We start from the raw sequence: 17197 nt of genomic DNA on the forward strand, positions 1-17197 counted from the left end.
CTCGCGAGATTCAGGCGTCACGTGGTGACATCGCTCCTCCTCACGTAGGCGATCCTCGCTCCACGTAACTTCCTGCAGGAGGGTCTTGCGGACTCCCGCGGTAGCCGAAATACAGACTCCCCGAACCACTGCCTTAAATGCGTCCCACTCCAGTGCTCTACTGGAAGCTGTGTCCGCGTTAGCACCAAAGTAGCCTTCCACCCCAATGACTACCTCTGCCTTAAAAGCCGCATCCTCCAATGCCAACGGGTTCAACCGCCACGTCGGTATAGCCTGGCGTTGCCGCGTCCATTGGACCACTACCAGGCAAGGGTTATGGTCAGATATTGTTTTAGCCAAGTATTCACTGTGGCGGACCAGGCATTGCACATCCGGCGAGCACAGAATGCTGTCAAGACGAACATGAAGCGCGTGCGGGGGGGAATAACAGGAAAAATCCCTCTCCGTAGGGTGTTGGGTTCGCCAAGCATCAACCAGGCCCCAGCCACTCTGCCACTCTCCCCTACTCTTCGCTAGCCTGTGAGCTGCCGCCTGCGCCAGTGGTGGGTGAGACCTATCTAATTCCACATCTAGTACAGAATTAAAGTCACCCCCCATTAAGACCGTGTTGGCTAGAACCGTCGCCAGTTTCCCAGACAGACGTGCAAAAAAGGCAGGTTGGTCCACATTTGGTGCGTATACGCTGCAGAGTGTCACGTCCCTCCCATCCAGTCGGCCCTGTACAGCTGCAAACCTCCCCTCGGGATCGAGCACTGTCAGCAAGGGTTGGAAGGGGACCCCGGCCCGCACCCAGATCAAAACCCCCCTCGCAAAGGGCGAGTAGACCGTGTAGAACAGCTGTCCCCGCCACCTGCGCTGTAAAGCCCGCCCCTCTGTTCGGTCAATATGTGTTTCCTGCAGGAAGGCTATTTGAATCCCCCTACGAACAAGATAGGCATGCATCTTGTGACGTTTCAGCATAGAGTTCAGTCCCCGCACATTCCAGGTCACACACTTCAGTTCAGGTAGGGTCCCCATTCGTATCAGCAAATACAGTTCTGATGAAAGATAAAAGTCCAGGCACACTGACAACACCCCAAAACCAGTTCTCGAAAACCACCCAACAATCCCGCGTCCCACCCATCCCCACAATAGGCCCCGAACAGCAGAAACCCATCCAAAAGTCAAAAGCCCAAGTAAAACAGTCTCTGGTAACTACCAGAGTCCCACAATAGGTGTGAGATAGAGGGGGCGGCCTGTCGCAACGTCCAACAGACCGCGAGCTACCCGTGCCACCTGGCCGGCCCTCCCCAATGTGCCCCAATTGCCCCACATCCCCACCCCTGCAAAGGCAGAAACCGCTAATGGCAGGAGGCAGTCCCTCCGCAACAACACATCTCTCCACTCACCCGAGCCATATGCCTCCGCCCCAAATCCAAACACAAACAGGGGCCCGGCTGCAAATACAATACCATCACGGCAGGGCATGAGGGTCATTCGTCCAATAAGCCATCAGCAGTCCCAGGCGTGACATGAGGCGGCCCAGAACCACCAGCGCCCGACTCCTCCGATGCTGCTTCCTCAGAGCCCTCCCGGGAGCCCGACTCCATCGCTGATGTCGATGTCACCGCTTTGGAAATGGTAGAGACCGCCCGAAGGGCCTCCTTGCGTTCCAGCTCGGTCTGCGAGACAGAAGGTGTCCCCGCTTTCGGTGGTCGTCTCCTGGGTCTCCTGGTCCGCCTGGACCTCTGCGCCATCCGCCGCGGCTCCCCAGACGCAGGATGATCATCCGCTCCAGCCTTGTATAGTTCCAGCCAGTCCCAAACTTCGTCCGGGGAATTGTAGAAGGAGGATTTACCATCCATCATGATCCGCAGGCGGGCTGGAAATAAGAGAGAGTAACGTACCCCCTCCTCCCGTAGAGCCCTCTTGACTGCCAGAAAGGTAGAGCGCTGCCTCTGTACCTCAAAAGAGTAATCCGGGTAGATGGAGACCTGGACGTTGTCCACCCGGTAGGGCCCTAGTGCCCTCGCCCTCTGTAGAATAATGTCACGGTCCCTGTAGTGCAGCAAGCGCGCCACCACTGGTCGAGGAGGCCGACCCTCAGCTGGGGGTCGAGCCGGGACCTGGTGAGCGCGCTCCAAAGTGTAGAATGGAGTAAGACCCTCCGGGGCCACCACGTCACGCAGCCAGGACTCCAGGTAGCCCAACATGTCTGCCCCTTCAATTTTCTCGGGCAGGCCAACCACGCGTATATTGTTGCGGCGGTTGCGCCCCTCCGCATCCTCCGCCCTCTGTTCCAGCAGGTGCACCCTTTGTTGCAGCTCCCCCAGCGAGGCCTCAGTCGTCTTGGCCGTGGGCTCCAGTGCGTCCAGTCGAGTCTCAGCTTGCTTGACCCGGTCTGCCAGTTTGCCGTGGTCCGCCCGCAGGAGCCCCAGGCTCGTGGACACCTGTCCGATGTCCTGTCGCAACGCCTCCCTGGTGTCAGCGATGGCCTGCAAAATCTGCTCCAGCTGACCCTGTGGCAGGCCCGGTTCCGAGCTTTTGTCCACTGTAGAACCCTGGCTGCACGCCGTTCCCTCCTCAGCATCTGTCGAGGCCTTCAGGCGTCTCCCCATGGTGGTAGCCGGCCGCAGGCGTAGGGCGTCCCTTCCAACTGTTCCGTCGAGGGTGTAAGTCGCGTCGGTGGGCCTCCGGCCCTAGGGTCACCTCTCGTGGCTCGCTTGCTACTGCGCCGGGGGACTCCAGGCCCAACACCCCACAGCAGGGAACCAGCTAGCTGGCAATACTTGTATGCTCCCGAGGTAGTGGGTCCCAGTCTCAGCCAGGGGGGGTCAGCGCCATTGCGCGTCGGACAAACACCACTCCCGGGGGGGCCGGACCCCACCCCACAGCCAGAGGGCTCGTCTAGGTATCAGCCCCCACTCCTGTAGTGTCTAGCGGAGTCCCCCAGGCCCCAATCACCTCAGGGGCCCCCGGCGCCGCCTCCTCAGGGCTCTCACCGCCAGAGGTCCGCGTTGGTCTCACAGGGGAAGCGGCCGGGTCAGCAAGGCACCCTCCGCCAGTCGTCGTCTCCCGGAGATGATCTGGGTTCCCCCGGGCTCGAGTCCAGGAAGCCCCCGCAGGCACCTGCGCCGACCTGCTCTCTCTCTATATGGGCTCCGCCAGCCGTTCACACCACAGTGCTCCCGCGGGGTAGCCCGCCCTCCGCCGCCGGGGCTCCGGTCACGAGGTTGCCGACCCGACTCTCGTTGCGGCCGGCGGCCGGCCAGCTCCTACCGCAGGTCGGCCACACACTCAATTGAGGCCGGGGATGCAGCCGAATACCCAGGCCGCACAAAATGGCCGGCGCCGTCCAGGAGAGCTCAGGCCCAACGCGTCTCTCTGGGCCGCCGCCGGGACAACTCCGCTGCCCCAAGGTGAGCCTGAAAGTCCGTGGGCAGGGATGTGGTCAGGCCCCAGCCAGCGGCCCAGCAAGGGGATGTAATGCAGGATAAACGGGAAGGCCGTGACGGAGCTCAGAGCTCACGCGTCCATTCCCAACGGCGGCCAAGCCACGCCCCCTGAGCTGCAGCATACCACATAAGGACCCTTTGGTGGAAGACCTCCCTTTTGAGACCCTCCCCACTGCACAAAGAAGCTCACAATACTTGCCCATGCTTAAGGGAGTTCTATGCCAAGATTAAAAAATCCTGTAGGAGCAAGGATTATAGCACAAAGGGTAGACAAAAATACAAGGCAGCGCCATCTAACCCCATTTACATCAGGGGCCAGTTAACCCCTGACTCATTAGTGGTGTCCAATGCAAGTAAGAGGGCAAACTCCCAGACAACAGGAGATGCACCTGACCAGACAAAGAATCAAACTTAATTGATGCATCTGGTAAATGGGTGGCTTCACAATCTTCACAATCTGCTAATCAATGGCGGATAGCCAACAGCCAGGCCTTATTAGCACAGTACCGACAGAGCACACTGGGACAAAATGGAGGGGCTCCTCCAACATCTCCCAGAAGAGTATAAAAAGTGGGGGTATATACTAGTTAATGAGGGCAAACTTATTGCAAATAGTTTGATCAAATGTGCCCTAGAGTCTGCTGAGACAGCAGCAAGAGGCATTGACACAAGCATCCTCTTGTGCAGACGTGCTTGGCACCATGTTTACAGCTTCAAAACTGAGGTTAAGCAAGCTGTCCTTAATTTATTGTTCGATAAAAAAAACCTTTTTCGACCACAAGTAAATGCAGCCATAGAAAAGATTAGAAAGGGCACCGATGTCTGAAAGTCTGTGGGTGCTCTGCTGTTCATGGAACTTTTTGTTGCCCTAATTTTAAACAAGGCACCAAACCTACATCAACAGACACCTCTGGGTCACAATATAAAAGCCAAGTGCAAACATTAACCTATAGAGGCTTCTATAGAGGAAATAATTACAAAAGGCACGGACTGCAAACACTGCTTCTAAACAATCACTCCCTCACCATTCCTATCAATCATATAACAGCTGTTGTGGGCTGTCTACAACAATTCTTCCCAGAATGGCAAACCATTACAACAACTCAATGTGTTGTGGACATTATCCAACATGATTACTGTCTGGGCACATCACAACTCCTCCAAACATACCCCCCCGCAAACACAAACTTCCCATACAACACCAACATCAAACAGGAAATAACAGTTCTCTTACACAAAGGAGCCATAGAGCCAGTACAACCTCAACATCAAGGAACAGGAATATATTCACTATACTTTCTTATTCTCAAAAAAGATGGCTCACATAGACCCATTTTAGACCTCAGGCCCCTAAATCACTACATTCTTTCGGAACACTTCCACATGGTTGCCATGCAGGAAGTAATACCCCTACTACTATTTGTTTTCCAAGGACAAGACTGTCTAATGAAAGGGCTTCCCTTCAGAGGCACCACCGCTCCACAGGTATTCACAAAATGCCTGGCAGTAATGGCAGCACATTTGCGCACAGAAAACATTAACGTATTCCCTTACTTGGACGGTTGGCTCATAAAAGCCAACAACTCCCACATTGCAATCAACATACCCAAAAGACAATCAGCCTACTACATCTTCTAGGGTTTGCCATCAACGTGCAAAAATCACATCTCCAGCCATTACAAATACAAAAGTACTTAGGGGCCATTCTAAACGTGCAAGTAGGGGTAGCACAACCAAATGCAGCCGGATTCAAAACATTCAAACACTAATCCAACAGTTTCAAACAGGGAATCAACTCACTGTCAAAACAGTCATGCGCCTTTTAGGCAGGATGGCATCTTGCATCGCAATAGTCCCATATGCACGGCTACATATGAGACCGCTGCAAAAATGCCTTTCACAACAATGGAATCAGTCACAGGGTCAAATACACGATCTAGTGTTGGTAGAATGCCTCACACATAACTCTCTGCAGTGGTGGAACTCACAAAACCTTTCCAAAGGGCGACAGTTCCTAGACCCAGTTCCCCTAGCCATTCTTACAGCGGATGCATCTCTCACAGGACGGGGAGCTCATCTGCAAACAATAACAATTCTGGGTATATTGGATCCCAAACACATGGGTCTCCACATCAGTTAGCTAGAGCTTCAAGTTGTTCACCTAGCATTCAAAGTGTTTCTAACTCACCTAATGAACAACGTTGTACTGATCCGAACAGAGAACATGACAACCATGTACTAGTTGCAAAAACAGGGGGGGACTCATTCAATGGAATTATCGCACCTAGGACAAACAATCTGGCACTTAGCAGTGCATCACAACATTCATCTCCTAGCAGAACATATACCAGGCACAAGCAATCAAATTGCATACCTCCTCAGCAAGACACAGCAACAAGTCCACGAATTGGAACTCCACCCCCAAATACTCCAACCATACTTTCACAAGTGGGGGGTCCATTAAATAGACCTACTTGCAATCCCAGAAAACACAAAATGCCCAAACCTTGCGTCCAGGTTCCCATACCCACTACCCAAAGGTAATGCCCTATGGATGAACTGGTCAGGGATATTTGCCTACGATTTCCCCCCTCTCCCACTACTTCCATTTGTGGTCAGAAAGCTCAGGCAAACATCACTCACCCTAGTTCTCGCTGCTCCAACCTATGCCTAGTAATCATGGTTCACCTCATTACTAGAACTCTCACAAATTCCCCATTAGAAACTTCTGCTCAACCTGGACCTTCTCGCTGAAAACCATGGCAAAATAAGACATCCCAATCCCAAGGAAATGAACCTTGCCATATGGCTCCTGTGGCCATAGAATTCATATCTAAAACTTCCACAACAATGTAAAGTTATTCTTAAAGAAGCTTGCGGACTTATAGCTAGAAAATGCTACTCAGTTAAATGGAAGAGATTTGTGCTTTACTCCAAGCAGCAAAAAGTTGACCCTTTACAGGCGCAGGTATAAAACAATTCTTTATTATTTGCTGCATCTTTAAATATCATGTTTAGCCTACACTTCAATACATCTACACCTTGCTGTCAATGCAGCCTCTCTGCAAAATAGAGAACATTTATCTTTATTAAAAATACCAGTCATTTAAGCATTCATTGAGGGACTTAAAAGAGTAAACTCCCATCAGCTCCAGCATGGAATTTAAACATTGTACTAACAAGGCTCATGGGCTTCCATTTGAGCCACTACATATATGTCAACTTCAATACTTATCTTGAAAGTAGACTTCTTAATAGCTTTTACTTCACTTAGATGTGTCAGTGAGCTTCAGGCGCTAACCTGGGAAGAACCATTCTTCCAATTCCATAGAGACAAAGTTGTGCTCACAACAAACCCAACATTTCTTCCCAAATTGTTCTCTCCTTTCGATATTAATCAATCAATAGAATTACCTGTCTTCTTTCTGCACCCTGATTCAGTTGTAGAAATTGCCCTACATACTCTAGACGTTAAAAGAGCTTTAATGTATTATATCGACAGTACCAAAACATTTTGGAAAACTAAGCAATTATTTATTGCTTTCTCACCTTCTCACACTAGAAATGCAATTTCAAAGAATGACATTTCTAGGTGGATAGTTAAATGCATTCAAATTTGTTATACTAAAGTTAAAGACGTTTACCTGTTCCCCCTAGGATCACTCAACTCGTAAAATATGAGCCTCTATGGCTTTGTAGGGAACATTCTGATTGCTGACATTTGCAAAGCAGCAACATGGTTCACTCCACACATTTACACAAAACATTATTTTGTCGCTATCTTAGCATGTCAACAGGATAATGTTGGACAAGCAGTATTCTTTATCAAACAACTGCAACCTTCACTGGCTAGCCACAGTTTGGGCCAAGGGACTGCTTTACTGTCTATGCACAGCATGTGTATCTACACCCACACATGCCCCGAATAGATTATGTCAATTACCCTGTAAACATATGTTCTTGGCATGTAGTGCCGTAAATTCTCATACCCCCACACTCCTCCCCAAATACCTGTAAGGGTCACAGTTTACTGCTTTACATCACTTTAATTCACATTACTAGCATGGATATTACATTACTAATACTTACTCTAACTTCATTCTCACCCGCCTTCGGCAAAACAATCTAACAATGGAGTTGATACCCATGCGCAGTATTACCAAGAAGAGGAGTCACACATCCTTGTGACGCACAAACTTTTTTCATAGAAAAACAACTTGTAAACATCCGAGCACAACACTGGCTGGTGGACTTATGCACAGCATGTGAATCTACTGCATTACATGCCAAGAAGAGATGCTTACAGGGAAAGTATTATAATCCTTCAGACATCTGCCTCATATTCTCGCCAGCCACCACTATATGCAGAGTTCACTGTTTTATAGTCAATGCAGCACATGTTATTTACAACAACATATACTGCAAACAGAAAACATTACTTACCGTATAACTTTTGGTTTGTAGCTTCTAGTGCTGTAGAGATGCACATGCGCCCTCACCTCCCTGGATGCGAGCTCAGGCTTCAGATGTTTTCACTCATTATACCTTAATTTGCACTTCACCTTTATACATTTACTGTCTTGCTTCACTGTATTCCACTTACTACACTCGCCCGTTCGAGGGAAAAACACAATCTGAAGTGGAGTATTTTTCCTTGTGTATTGCGGGTTTAGGGAGGGGAGCACAAGTTGCCTCAAAACCGAAGATTATCCTTTGCAGTAAAACAATTTGCAATTTCCACATTCAACACTAGATGGCAGGAGTGTGACAGCGTGTGAATCTTCAGTACCACAACCTGAGATTTTCATATTCTGTTATTCTTTCGTTCTTATTTTCACCAGTATATTAATATTATTTTAATTTTTTTAATTGATTTTCTCCCCGTTGCTGCTTTCCAGTTATTTCTGGTTCTGTTTTTCCTGTTATTTCTTTCTATCTCTTTCTGCCTTTTTGTTCCTCATTCTTTTAACCTTTGCTCTTCTTACTCGTCTTTTTTCTGTCTTCTTGCTTGCTTTTTTAAAAATTCATTTCTCGCCTTCATTTCTTTTACTTCATTTATTCCTTCAAACTTGATATTTTTCGCTATCATCCTTTCCCTACCCACTTTTCATTCTTATATTTCATCCTGTCTGAACTTTCTTTCACTTTTCTTGTCTCCCTCTTTACATGTCATTTCTTTTTTCTCTGCTTTGAAGGATGTCGACCTGAGACGGACAGTGGATGAGAGTGGCCGCATTCATCGAGCCTATGGTCATTACTTTGACCTCAGCATTTTGAATGACGACATGGAGCAGACATCTCTGCAGCTTCAAGAAGCAATGGAGAAGTTGCGCACGGAGCCTCAGTGGGTCCCCGTCAGTTGGGTGTACTAGGAGGAAGAACAAAGGGAGAGGGTGTTCTGAGTGCATCAGTTTTGTACCTTGTTCCTCTTCTCTCCCCAAAAGACTCCATCTTGGATACCTATTGATGCAGATGAGGTGTCTGAAAACCAGCAAGAGAGAGAGGAGAGAGGAAGCCCCTGGTGCTGCTGTATCTTATCTCAGTGTTTTTAGGGAAGAGACAATGCCATTTAATTTTAAAATGTTGGATTTTCCATCTCTGAACTTCTCAGTGGGGATAGATAAATGCATCTTGACAGGTGGTAAGAAATGTCAGTGTCTCACACAGATTCAGCACATGATGCCTCCATCCTTCCACATAACCAATCTCTTACATTCCAGGACAGTGGGGTGAACACCTGACCTTCATTTTGTATTTTAACTTCCATTCATCTTAATTGATGGGATCCCTTTCTGTCTAAAATGAAATGCACTTCTCTCTCTCCCTTTCTCTCTCTCTGTCACTCTCTCTTATTGTTACTCTTATTCTAACAACAAATGTGTTCCCTAGAAACCCCATCCAAGGACCAGTAGATCGGGTATTTGCTCTTTTGTACATATTGTCTGTTTGTAACTCCTACCCAAAAGGAGGCTGAATTGTATTTTAACTTTGTAATATAGAAAACCTAAATTATTATGCCAAGGACTCCGCCTCACCCCTGTAGAAAAGAATATTATGTACATTTCAGTATGACTTGAACAAAGTATTATGAGTGGGGAGTAAGGGTAACTCATCCAACTGACCAGATAGCCCAACCCCTCTTCATGAAATTGTGCCCGACACGCGACTTCTTACTCCATATATGGCCTCAATGTCAGTATTGTATCTTCATGTGGTGCACTTATGTCTATCTAGTTATAGAACCCTTTCCAACACACTCTGTCCATCCTAGATAATGACATGAGCCCCAATGCATCAGCATCTCCTTAACACCTTTGCTGCGGCGGCAATTCCGCCGCAGCGCTAGGGGGAAGGGAGGGCCGCGTGGCGCTCCCATGATCGTGACGGAACCGCTCCGTCACGAGCCTTCGGGCGCGCTGTGCTTGTGACGGAGCGGTTCTGTCAAGGCCCCGCCCGCTCAATAGAACGCGCCGCGCAGGGGCGGCGGCCGGGCCGTGACGGAACCGCTCCGTCACCAGCACAGCGCGACCGAGGCTGGTGACGAACCGGTTCCGTCACCAGCATGGAAGGTGTTAAAGCACATTTTGACCAAATAAACCGAACTCCAACCAAGACCTTCAACACCCACCTAAAACCTCTAATCCTCATCCAAGGCCTACATTCTCCATCAAAGATCTCTAGTATTGATTCTTGACTCCCTTTCTCCAGATATGCACCACTACCCTGAACTGCCAATCTCTATCAAATACCTCAGGCAAATTTTAAGACCATCTCCATCCAAGATACCAGCTAACTTCCAAGACACAAATCTTTATTCGGTTGTATGATACAACTACAAATGCCTAGACCACGCATGCCTAAACAACGCGGTCTGAACCACAACTGCATCTTTACCACGTGTGCCTTTACAACGGATTTCGTTATAAAGTCATGATTGTTAAAGGGATATGCATGGTAAATTACACTTCCCACCCCCTCGCCCTGCGCCCTAACACCCTATAACCCAGCCCTGCATCCACTCGCCCCAGCCCTTAAAACTACCCGACTCCTCACCCTGAGCCCTAACACTCGCCCCTGTCCAAAAACTACCTCTCCCCTCGCCCTGAGGCTTAAAACCCTGCCCCCTGCCAAAAAACGACTCTGTCCTCAGCGTCCCGGCCCTTAGCCCTAAAACTGACCCCCACCCCTGAAATCTGCCTCTTCCCCTCAACCCCCCACCCTGATCCCTAAAACCCAGCCTCAGCCCTTAAACCGACCCAGCTCTGAGCCCTAAAACCCTGCCCCCTGCCAAATAGATACCCTACCCCCACCCTGAGCCCTAAAACTGATCCCACCCGTAAAAACGACCCCCCTAAACCCAGCCCAGCCCCACTTACCAGGACATGAGTTTCCTCTCCTGATCCTTCCTATCCCTCTCCCTGTCCATCCACACATCTAGACCGCTGACTGCCTTAACCACGCATAATCAAGGTTTAGGCAAGCGTTGTGCAGCTTGCGTGGAAACTACACACGTGACTCAGCCAACATTGTAAAGGCTTAATAAAGCCACCTACATCTGACTTTGGCATTCTTATTTGAAACTCCAGGAACCCTTCAACACTTCCACCTGTCACACAAGACCCCAAACCACGACTTACAACCTGTTTTCAAGACCACAATAATCACCCCAACATTTTTCCAAAACAATTTTTCTCTTCTGTTGTCCTAATTTACAGTCAAGACACAAAATGTGCTCAGTGTGGCAGGGTGCAGCACACATGCAAAGAGTAAATAACTAGTAGAAATAAGGATATTTCTCTTTGTTACGTAGGCCTCAGGCAGGCACAACATTTTGGCATACACCCATGACTACAACTCTTTGTACATATGGGTTTGTGTAAAATGCATGGGTGGATGCACGGTAACACTCCTGCACCACCCATGGAATGCCTTCCTGATGCAATTAACACAGGGCAGCACAATCCTCTGCTTCACTTTGACTTTTTACATTTTTTTACAAAGAAGCCTAAATCGACTTTTGCATTGCAAATTACAAAATGGCTGTTGTGTTGGGTCTGCATCAGAAAACGGACTCACACATGATGCCAAATATTTGTACATTTGGGTTGAGATTACTTGGACAACCTCAGTCTCCTGTCTGGAGTTTTGATGGAGGCCATTGTGCTCGTGGGCTCGCTACATTAGTTGTATTTCCAATTTTTACAGCCTTCTCTTTTGATGTTTTTTCCCTATGTAGACCTCAAGTGACACTTGAGTTATTTAGCTCTTGGCACATGTTGAGAATTTACCATTTTATTAACAAATTAATTCTTTATCAGATTCTACAACTCTCATCCAATGGCATCTATGCATTCAGGACCCTATTTTTGTTTTATTACTCGCTGGCTGCCATCCAAGTGATTAAGCATCTCACAAGACCACAGCATACTCTGAAGGCAGACCTTGACTTAAGGCACCACATCCTTCAACCAAGAGTCCACCCTCCACACAATACCCACATCTAAGCTAAGAGTTTCTTGTTTACAAGTGAGTAACCCTACCTCAGTTATCGGTCTCCTTACATTTTCTATAGTCCTCCAACCATTGCCACTTCGGGGGACCAACCGATTTGCATTTGTCCCAAACTAAAGGACTTGAGGTACAACTTATTACGACCATCCTTCAAACTATATGGCGTTCGGACTTGCAGGCAGGCTGTTAAACTGTGCTTCAACCCCAACAACACCAAACTGAACTGCCAGGTTGTAAAGTTCTTTGACTTAATGGGAAAAAGACTTAAGAGCGTGTGATGAACACTGTAAGGTTTAAGGATAACCATGAACTGATCTTAACCAATTTTTTAATCTGATAAGACAAAGTACAAATGAATTTTTTTATATGTATTTACTGATGTTATTTATAATTTTGTAAAGATTTTAATTAATCATGTACAAGTAAATGATTACTTACTTATTCCTCCAACCATATGCTCCCACCCTTACAGCTGTGCTATCTGGTCATGGGTTGGATTCCCTTAGACAACCGGTGTCTAATGTAGATCCAGGAAGGTCGGATGGAGAGCCACATAAGATAAACGTACATGCCATGGAAATAATTTACATAGGCAGTAGTTATCCTTACATTTTACAGGTATTCTGCCTTTCTGGACCTATGTTAGACACCTCATTAGACAATATATGTGCTGTAAATTGAGTCAACAGTTATATTGATAGAAACTGAAGACATGCCTTTCCTGTTCTTCCCAATTTTGTGTTTTGCCTGTAGATAGCATCATGTGTTATTGCTGGGGGGCAGGGGTGTTATTGTAGATTTTAAATCATCTTAGGGCTTAGTCCTTTGCTGATATCTGTGGACAAGCCAGTGTGAAATGTGCCATATTTTCTTAATTAGTAAATATTAGGTCTCCTGATTAGACACACTATTTATCTCTCAATATACGCCAATTCTATAGGTCCAACACCCTTTCCCAACCCTTTGACGTGTGTTGCTGAAACGCCAGCAACCACCCATCACACAGTCTACACCTGCAACAGAGCTAAAAGTCTGGTGGATGTGAGAGGAGGAGAATAGAAAAGCCCTGGAAAGAGTACTTTGAAAGTTAAAATATTAAAAGAGGAGGTGTAACGAAGTGGCAAAATTGAGACACCTGAACTAAAATGCATCCATATGTGTTGGAAAACTATTACAGGGATGAAGTGTTGGTAAACGTAAGGCAGGGTAATGTGAGTCACAGGTCCCACTGTTTGCAACACATTGTTTTAACACTGCGGTGCAGAAAGAAAGGAGGAGCATTAGGGATCTGTAGTATTACCCCTGATTTAGGCTTCAGTGCACAAGATGTGTGATAAACACATTTACTGCCAGATTTCTGCATTTAGTGTGGTGTAAATATCTTGCGCCTTTAAATAGTGGTAACAGGATTTTTGTGGTGTTATGCTTCATTACCCCAAGTTAAGTATAATAAATGGGCAGTGATTTAATTATTTCACATGTATTGCTATTCTCGGGTTCGACCACCTTTTGTATTCTATTGCAACCATGAGGCAGGTGCCAACATACCGAGTACGTTGCTTCTTTGAAGGCTACGTTTGCATGATAACAGAATTGTTTGCTAATCAGAGGACCTTACCAAATGAGTGAGCTTGGTTTTCATCAGGTCTATCACTCATTAGATCATTCCACTGAAAGGACAATACTTCTCTCATTTTGTAGACATTTACTGGATAGCATGAATTGTACAACCATTAAAGATGGAATAAAAATGGCCCTACTGAGTAGAAGGCAGTGTGCTTTGAAGGCTATTCTCATTAACTGGAGCGGCGCTCTTCACTGGAAGGGAAATTCAACTGTGTAAAAAGATATCCTTGATGGTCAGTATCATTCATGAAGTAGTTGCCTCACTGATTGGAAATTGTATTACTGGGACCGGAGCCTTGTACCTCACCAGGTCAAGTGACTCAGCCTCACTCACTGTAGAGGCGTTTAAACACTCAGTGATAGTCTTATTACAACTTTTGATCCCTCATTAGGAGTCTGGTTTACTTAATTGGGGAGACGGTTGCACTTATTAAAGAGCTGCTATCAGATCTGATTGAGTAAAATGTATTGACAACAATCTCTTTCATTCATTATTGGTGGACATTATTTTCATTGAAGCTTGGGGTTTTAGTCCAGAATCATAATGCCACTCTTAAGGTGGAGCCTTTCCAGAACCTTTAGTCTGACTGTGATGTGGTTTGATTTGTTTAGTCTCTTGATGAGCTGTGCTGCTGTGTGAAGAACGCCTTTCAGGGGTGCGAGTGTAGTCTCTGGGGTACCGTAGAGCAGGGTGTTGCCTCCATCAAGGTGGAAGGGGACTAGAACTTAAATTGTCATACTGAGGTCTTCTCCTCTGGAAAAAAGGTTTCACTTTTTTTTGGGAGAGAGTTGGATCTAGACTTTTTTGGTCTTCTTGGCAATGTGTGTTTTGAGTGATAGGTTTGAGTTGAGGGAGATTCTGAGAAACTTGGCTTGTCAGCTGGATTGTGATGTCTGTTAGGTTCAAGTTGGCGAGCTACTACTAAACAGAGAATTTTACCTTCATGGGGTTTAGCATCAGGTAGTTTGTTGACATCCAGGTTTAGATGCATTTAAGGCAGGCTTTGAGTCTATGTATGGTATTAATTGAGGATATTTTGATACAGTGTTGGGTGTTGTCCGCATACTGGTGGACCTTGACGTTACTGTCTACCAGGATGGTTCCCAAGTGTGCCATATAAAGGTTGGAAACGTGATTACAGGTTGCATCCCTGCGGGACTCCACAAGTAATGGTGAGAGTCTGGGGTCTGGTTCTACCTAATTGAATGAGTTACTGTCAGTGAAGCCCATGCAGATTTTCAGGGAGAGGTTCAGAGAGGTCAATGAGGACCATGAGGCAAGGGTAGTTTTTGTAGTTGAGGAAGATGATGCCATCAACTACTTAGACCATGGTTGTTCCTGTACTGCAGCGTGGTCTGAACCCCAGTTGATAGTTCTGAAGTAGGTTATTCTTGTTGTTCTGGTGTATCTGGGTGGCTACTGCCTTCTGAATGTTTTTTCCAACAAATAGGATGTGAGTTATTGGATGTAAGGTGGTCCTTGACACACACTATGCCTCTGTTTTTAAGCAGGAGTCCGAGAACCATTAACCGAAAGGCTGGACTTCAGAAGTCGGAGAGCTGATTGGTTACTAGAATATCTTTCTGGCAATTCCTTCTTCCTCAAAGCTCAAGGCTGGACTTCTGCAAGGTCAGCAAGGACTGAGATTTCAGCATCAGTTGGATGACTTCTAGACGAGTGTAGGGCTAGAGTTGTGAAAGGCATCATCATTTCACTTGGCTATGGGTTCACTTTTTAAGTCCTTCCTTCTAAATGGGAGTTCTTAACATGAAGATGGGCTTAGAGAATAACAGTATTCCTGAACCTTCTTTCTTTTTAGACTTTTGTACTTGATATTTTATATTTTTCACATTTCAGATCCTCTTCACAGGTCTACACAGCTTATGGTTGTGTCATCTCTGATGAGGTACAGTGTATCCCTGATTGTAGACTTCCTACCATGGTGCATGGTGAACGTGGACATTCAAGCTAGTGTCCCTAACCTACTGTGCCACAGTGAGACCCCTTGGTTATTTTTTGTCACTCGAATTCAATAAAAAAAGAAAGTAGATTTAAACCATCTACATGTGTCTGTCCTTATTGTTTACATCTTTATGAACCCACAAAATGTTGCTCTTAGTTCTCATCTCTCCCCAATTTTCCCATCACAAAACACAATATTTCTTTGGTAACCATCACAACATTCATCTTGTCAGTGCGATGCAGGGAAACCATGAGGATGATCCATCAATTTTATGTCAAAGGACATCAGCTTTAAACTGAGAGCTTTGGTGGGCAACACGGCAAGATGGAGGGGAGGATGTAATCCATAGCAGAAAGTTAGTATAGAATGAGTAAATGGTCAGAAGAACAGAGGCTATGAATATACAGATTCAAACATGATCTGACACCTGGCTGGTAGTTAAAGCACTTGTGGGCCTATTTACAAGAATGTCACGTAAAGTATGTAAAGTGCAACTGTACATCACAATTCTCAGTTAGCATTGTAAATCCCAGTGCACACATAGCAAACTCGAAAATCTGGTTGGGGGAGGGAGAAGTGTCTGCTGCAGATCCTTATTCGTCTACTGCTAGATCTGAATGGAGTCAGAGAGGTAGCCCTGATACTCGGTCAGAGGCCAAGAGATCAAGATGCTTCAGAACCATCCTCACCAAGCCCAAAACATCGGGATCTTATCTTAAATGTTGCTGCAGCATTGGAAAGGACTTGAACACCACTTTGAACAAAATGGAACCTATGAAGGGAATAGGGTTCAGGTGGGACTTTAGCTTTTAAACTCCAAAACAGTGAGGAGTTCAGCATTCTCTGGAGGTGGTCTACAACTGACTGTGGTGAACGTTCCATGAACAATGATTTGTTGAGGTACAGAAATATATGTATCCTTGACTTCGAAGGTAGGCAGTGACCTCCACCATGTAGTACTTCAACAAGCGGGGCAGAGTGGGGTCCTGGATCCTGCGTTAGGTGGCCCTACGTCTCTGGAGGTGACTGGACTGCGAAACATTTGTTTAGTTCACAACCACCTGGTGGAGTCCCTGAATGCCATAGCAGACAAGCTGAGCAGATGTCAACTTGCAGACCATCAGTGGCATCTCAATTCTTGGGTTGCACAGCACATCTTCGATCAGTTGGGTACACCCTGGTCACATCTGTTTGTCACTGTCTAGAAAACCCAGTGTCAGAACATTTGCAATTTTCTCCAAGTCACTCTAGGAGTTGCATTCATTCTGCGGTGGGACAAGGGGCTCCTGTTCACATTTCCACCATAACTTCTCCAGTATCGAGTTCTGAGGTAAATCAGGATGGGCTGAGCCCAGTGATCTTAATCACCCTAGACTGGACCTGTAGAGTAAGGGCAATCTGGCTGCCACTTCGGGGGACCAACTGTCTCAGTAACACGGGAGGGTCTTGCGTCCTAGTGTCGGCGACCCCACCTTCATTTGTGAAGATTGAGCGGCAGCAGTTAAATGTATTTGATCTACCAGCTGAAGTAATCAGTTTCAATCTTGCAGCTGATGTTCTTTGATAATTTCCATCTATGCTGACACTAGGAGAAATGTGTAGGTTTGTGTGGGGTTTGTCTTACTAACACTCTGCTGGCAAAATATTTGGTTCCATTATGGT

At 46.6% G+C, this 17197-nt stretch overlaps 1 protein-coding gene across 2 annotated transcripts in view; it reads left to right on the top strand.

Annotated features, from left to right (window-relative positions):
- MPP2 (MAGUK p55 scaffold protein 2) overlaps nt 1-15631 on the top strand; it is a 436959-nt gene extending 421328 nt beyond the window's left edge. For both annotated transcript variants that reach the window (XM_078645234.1, XM_078645233.1), the window contains one exon: nt 8630-15631. In XM_078645234.1, coding sequence (XP_078501360.1) covers nt 8630-8806 — 177 coding nt within the window. In that variant the 3' untranslated portion in view covers nt 8807-15631. The remainder of the gene's footprint in view (nt 1-8629) is intronic.
- The last annotated feature ends 1566 nt before the right edge of the window (nt 15632-17197 follow it).

Source organism: Lissotriton helveticus, chromosome 5_1 (assembly GCF_964261635.1).
Source record: "Lissotriton helveticus chromosome 5_1, aLisHel1.1, whole genome shotgun sequence".
NCBI lineage: Eukaryota > Metazoa > Chordata > Amphibia > Caudata > Salamandridae > Lissotriton > Lissotriton helveticus.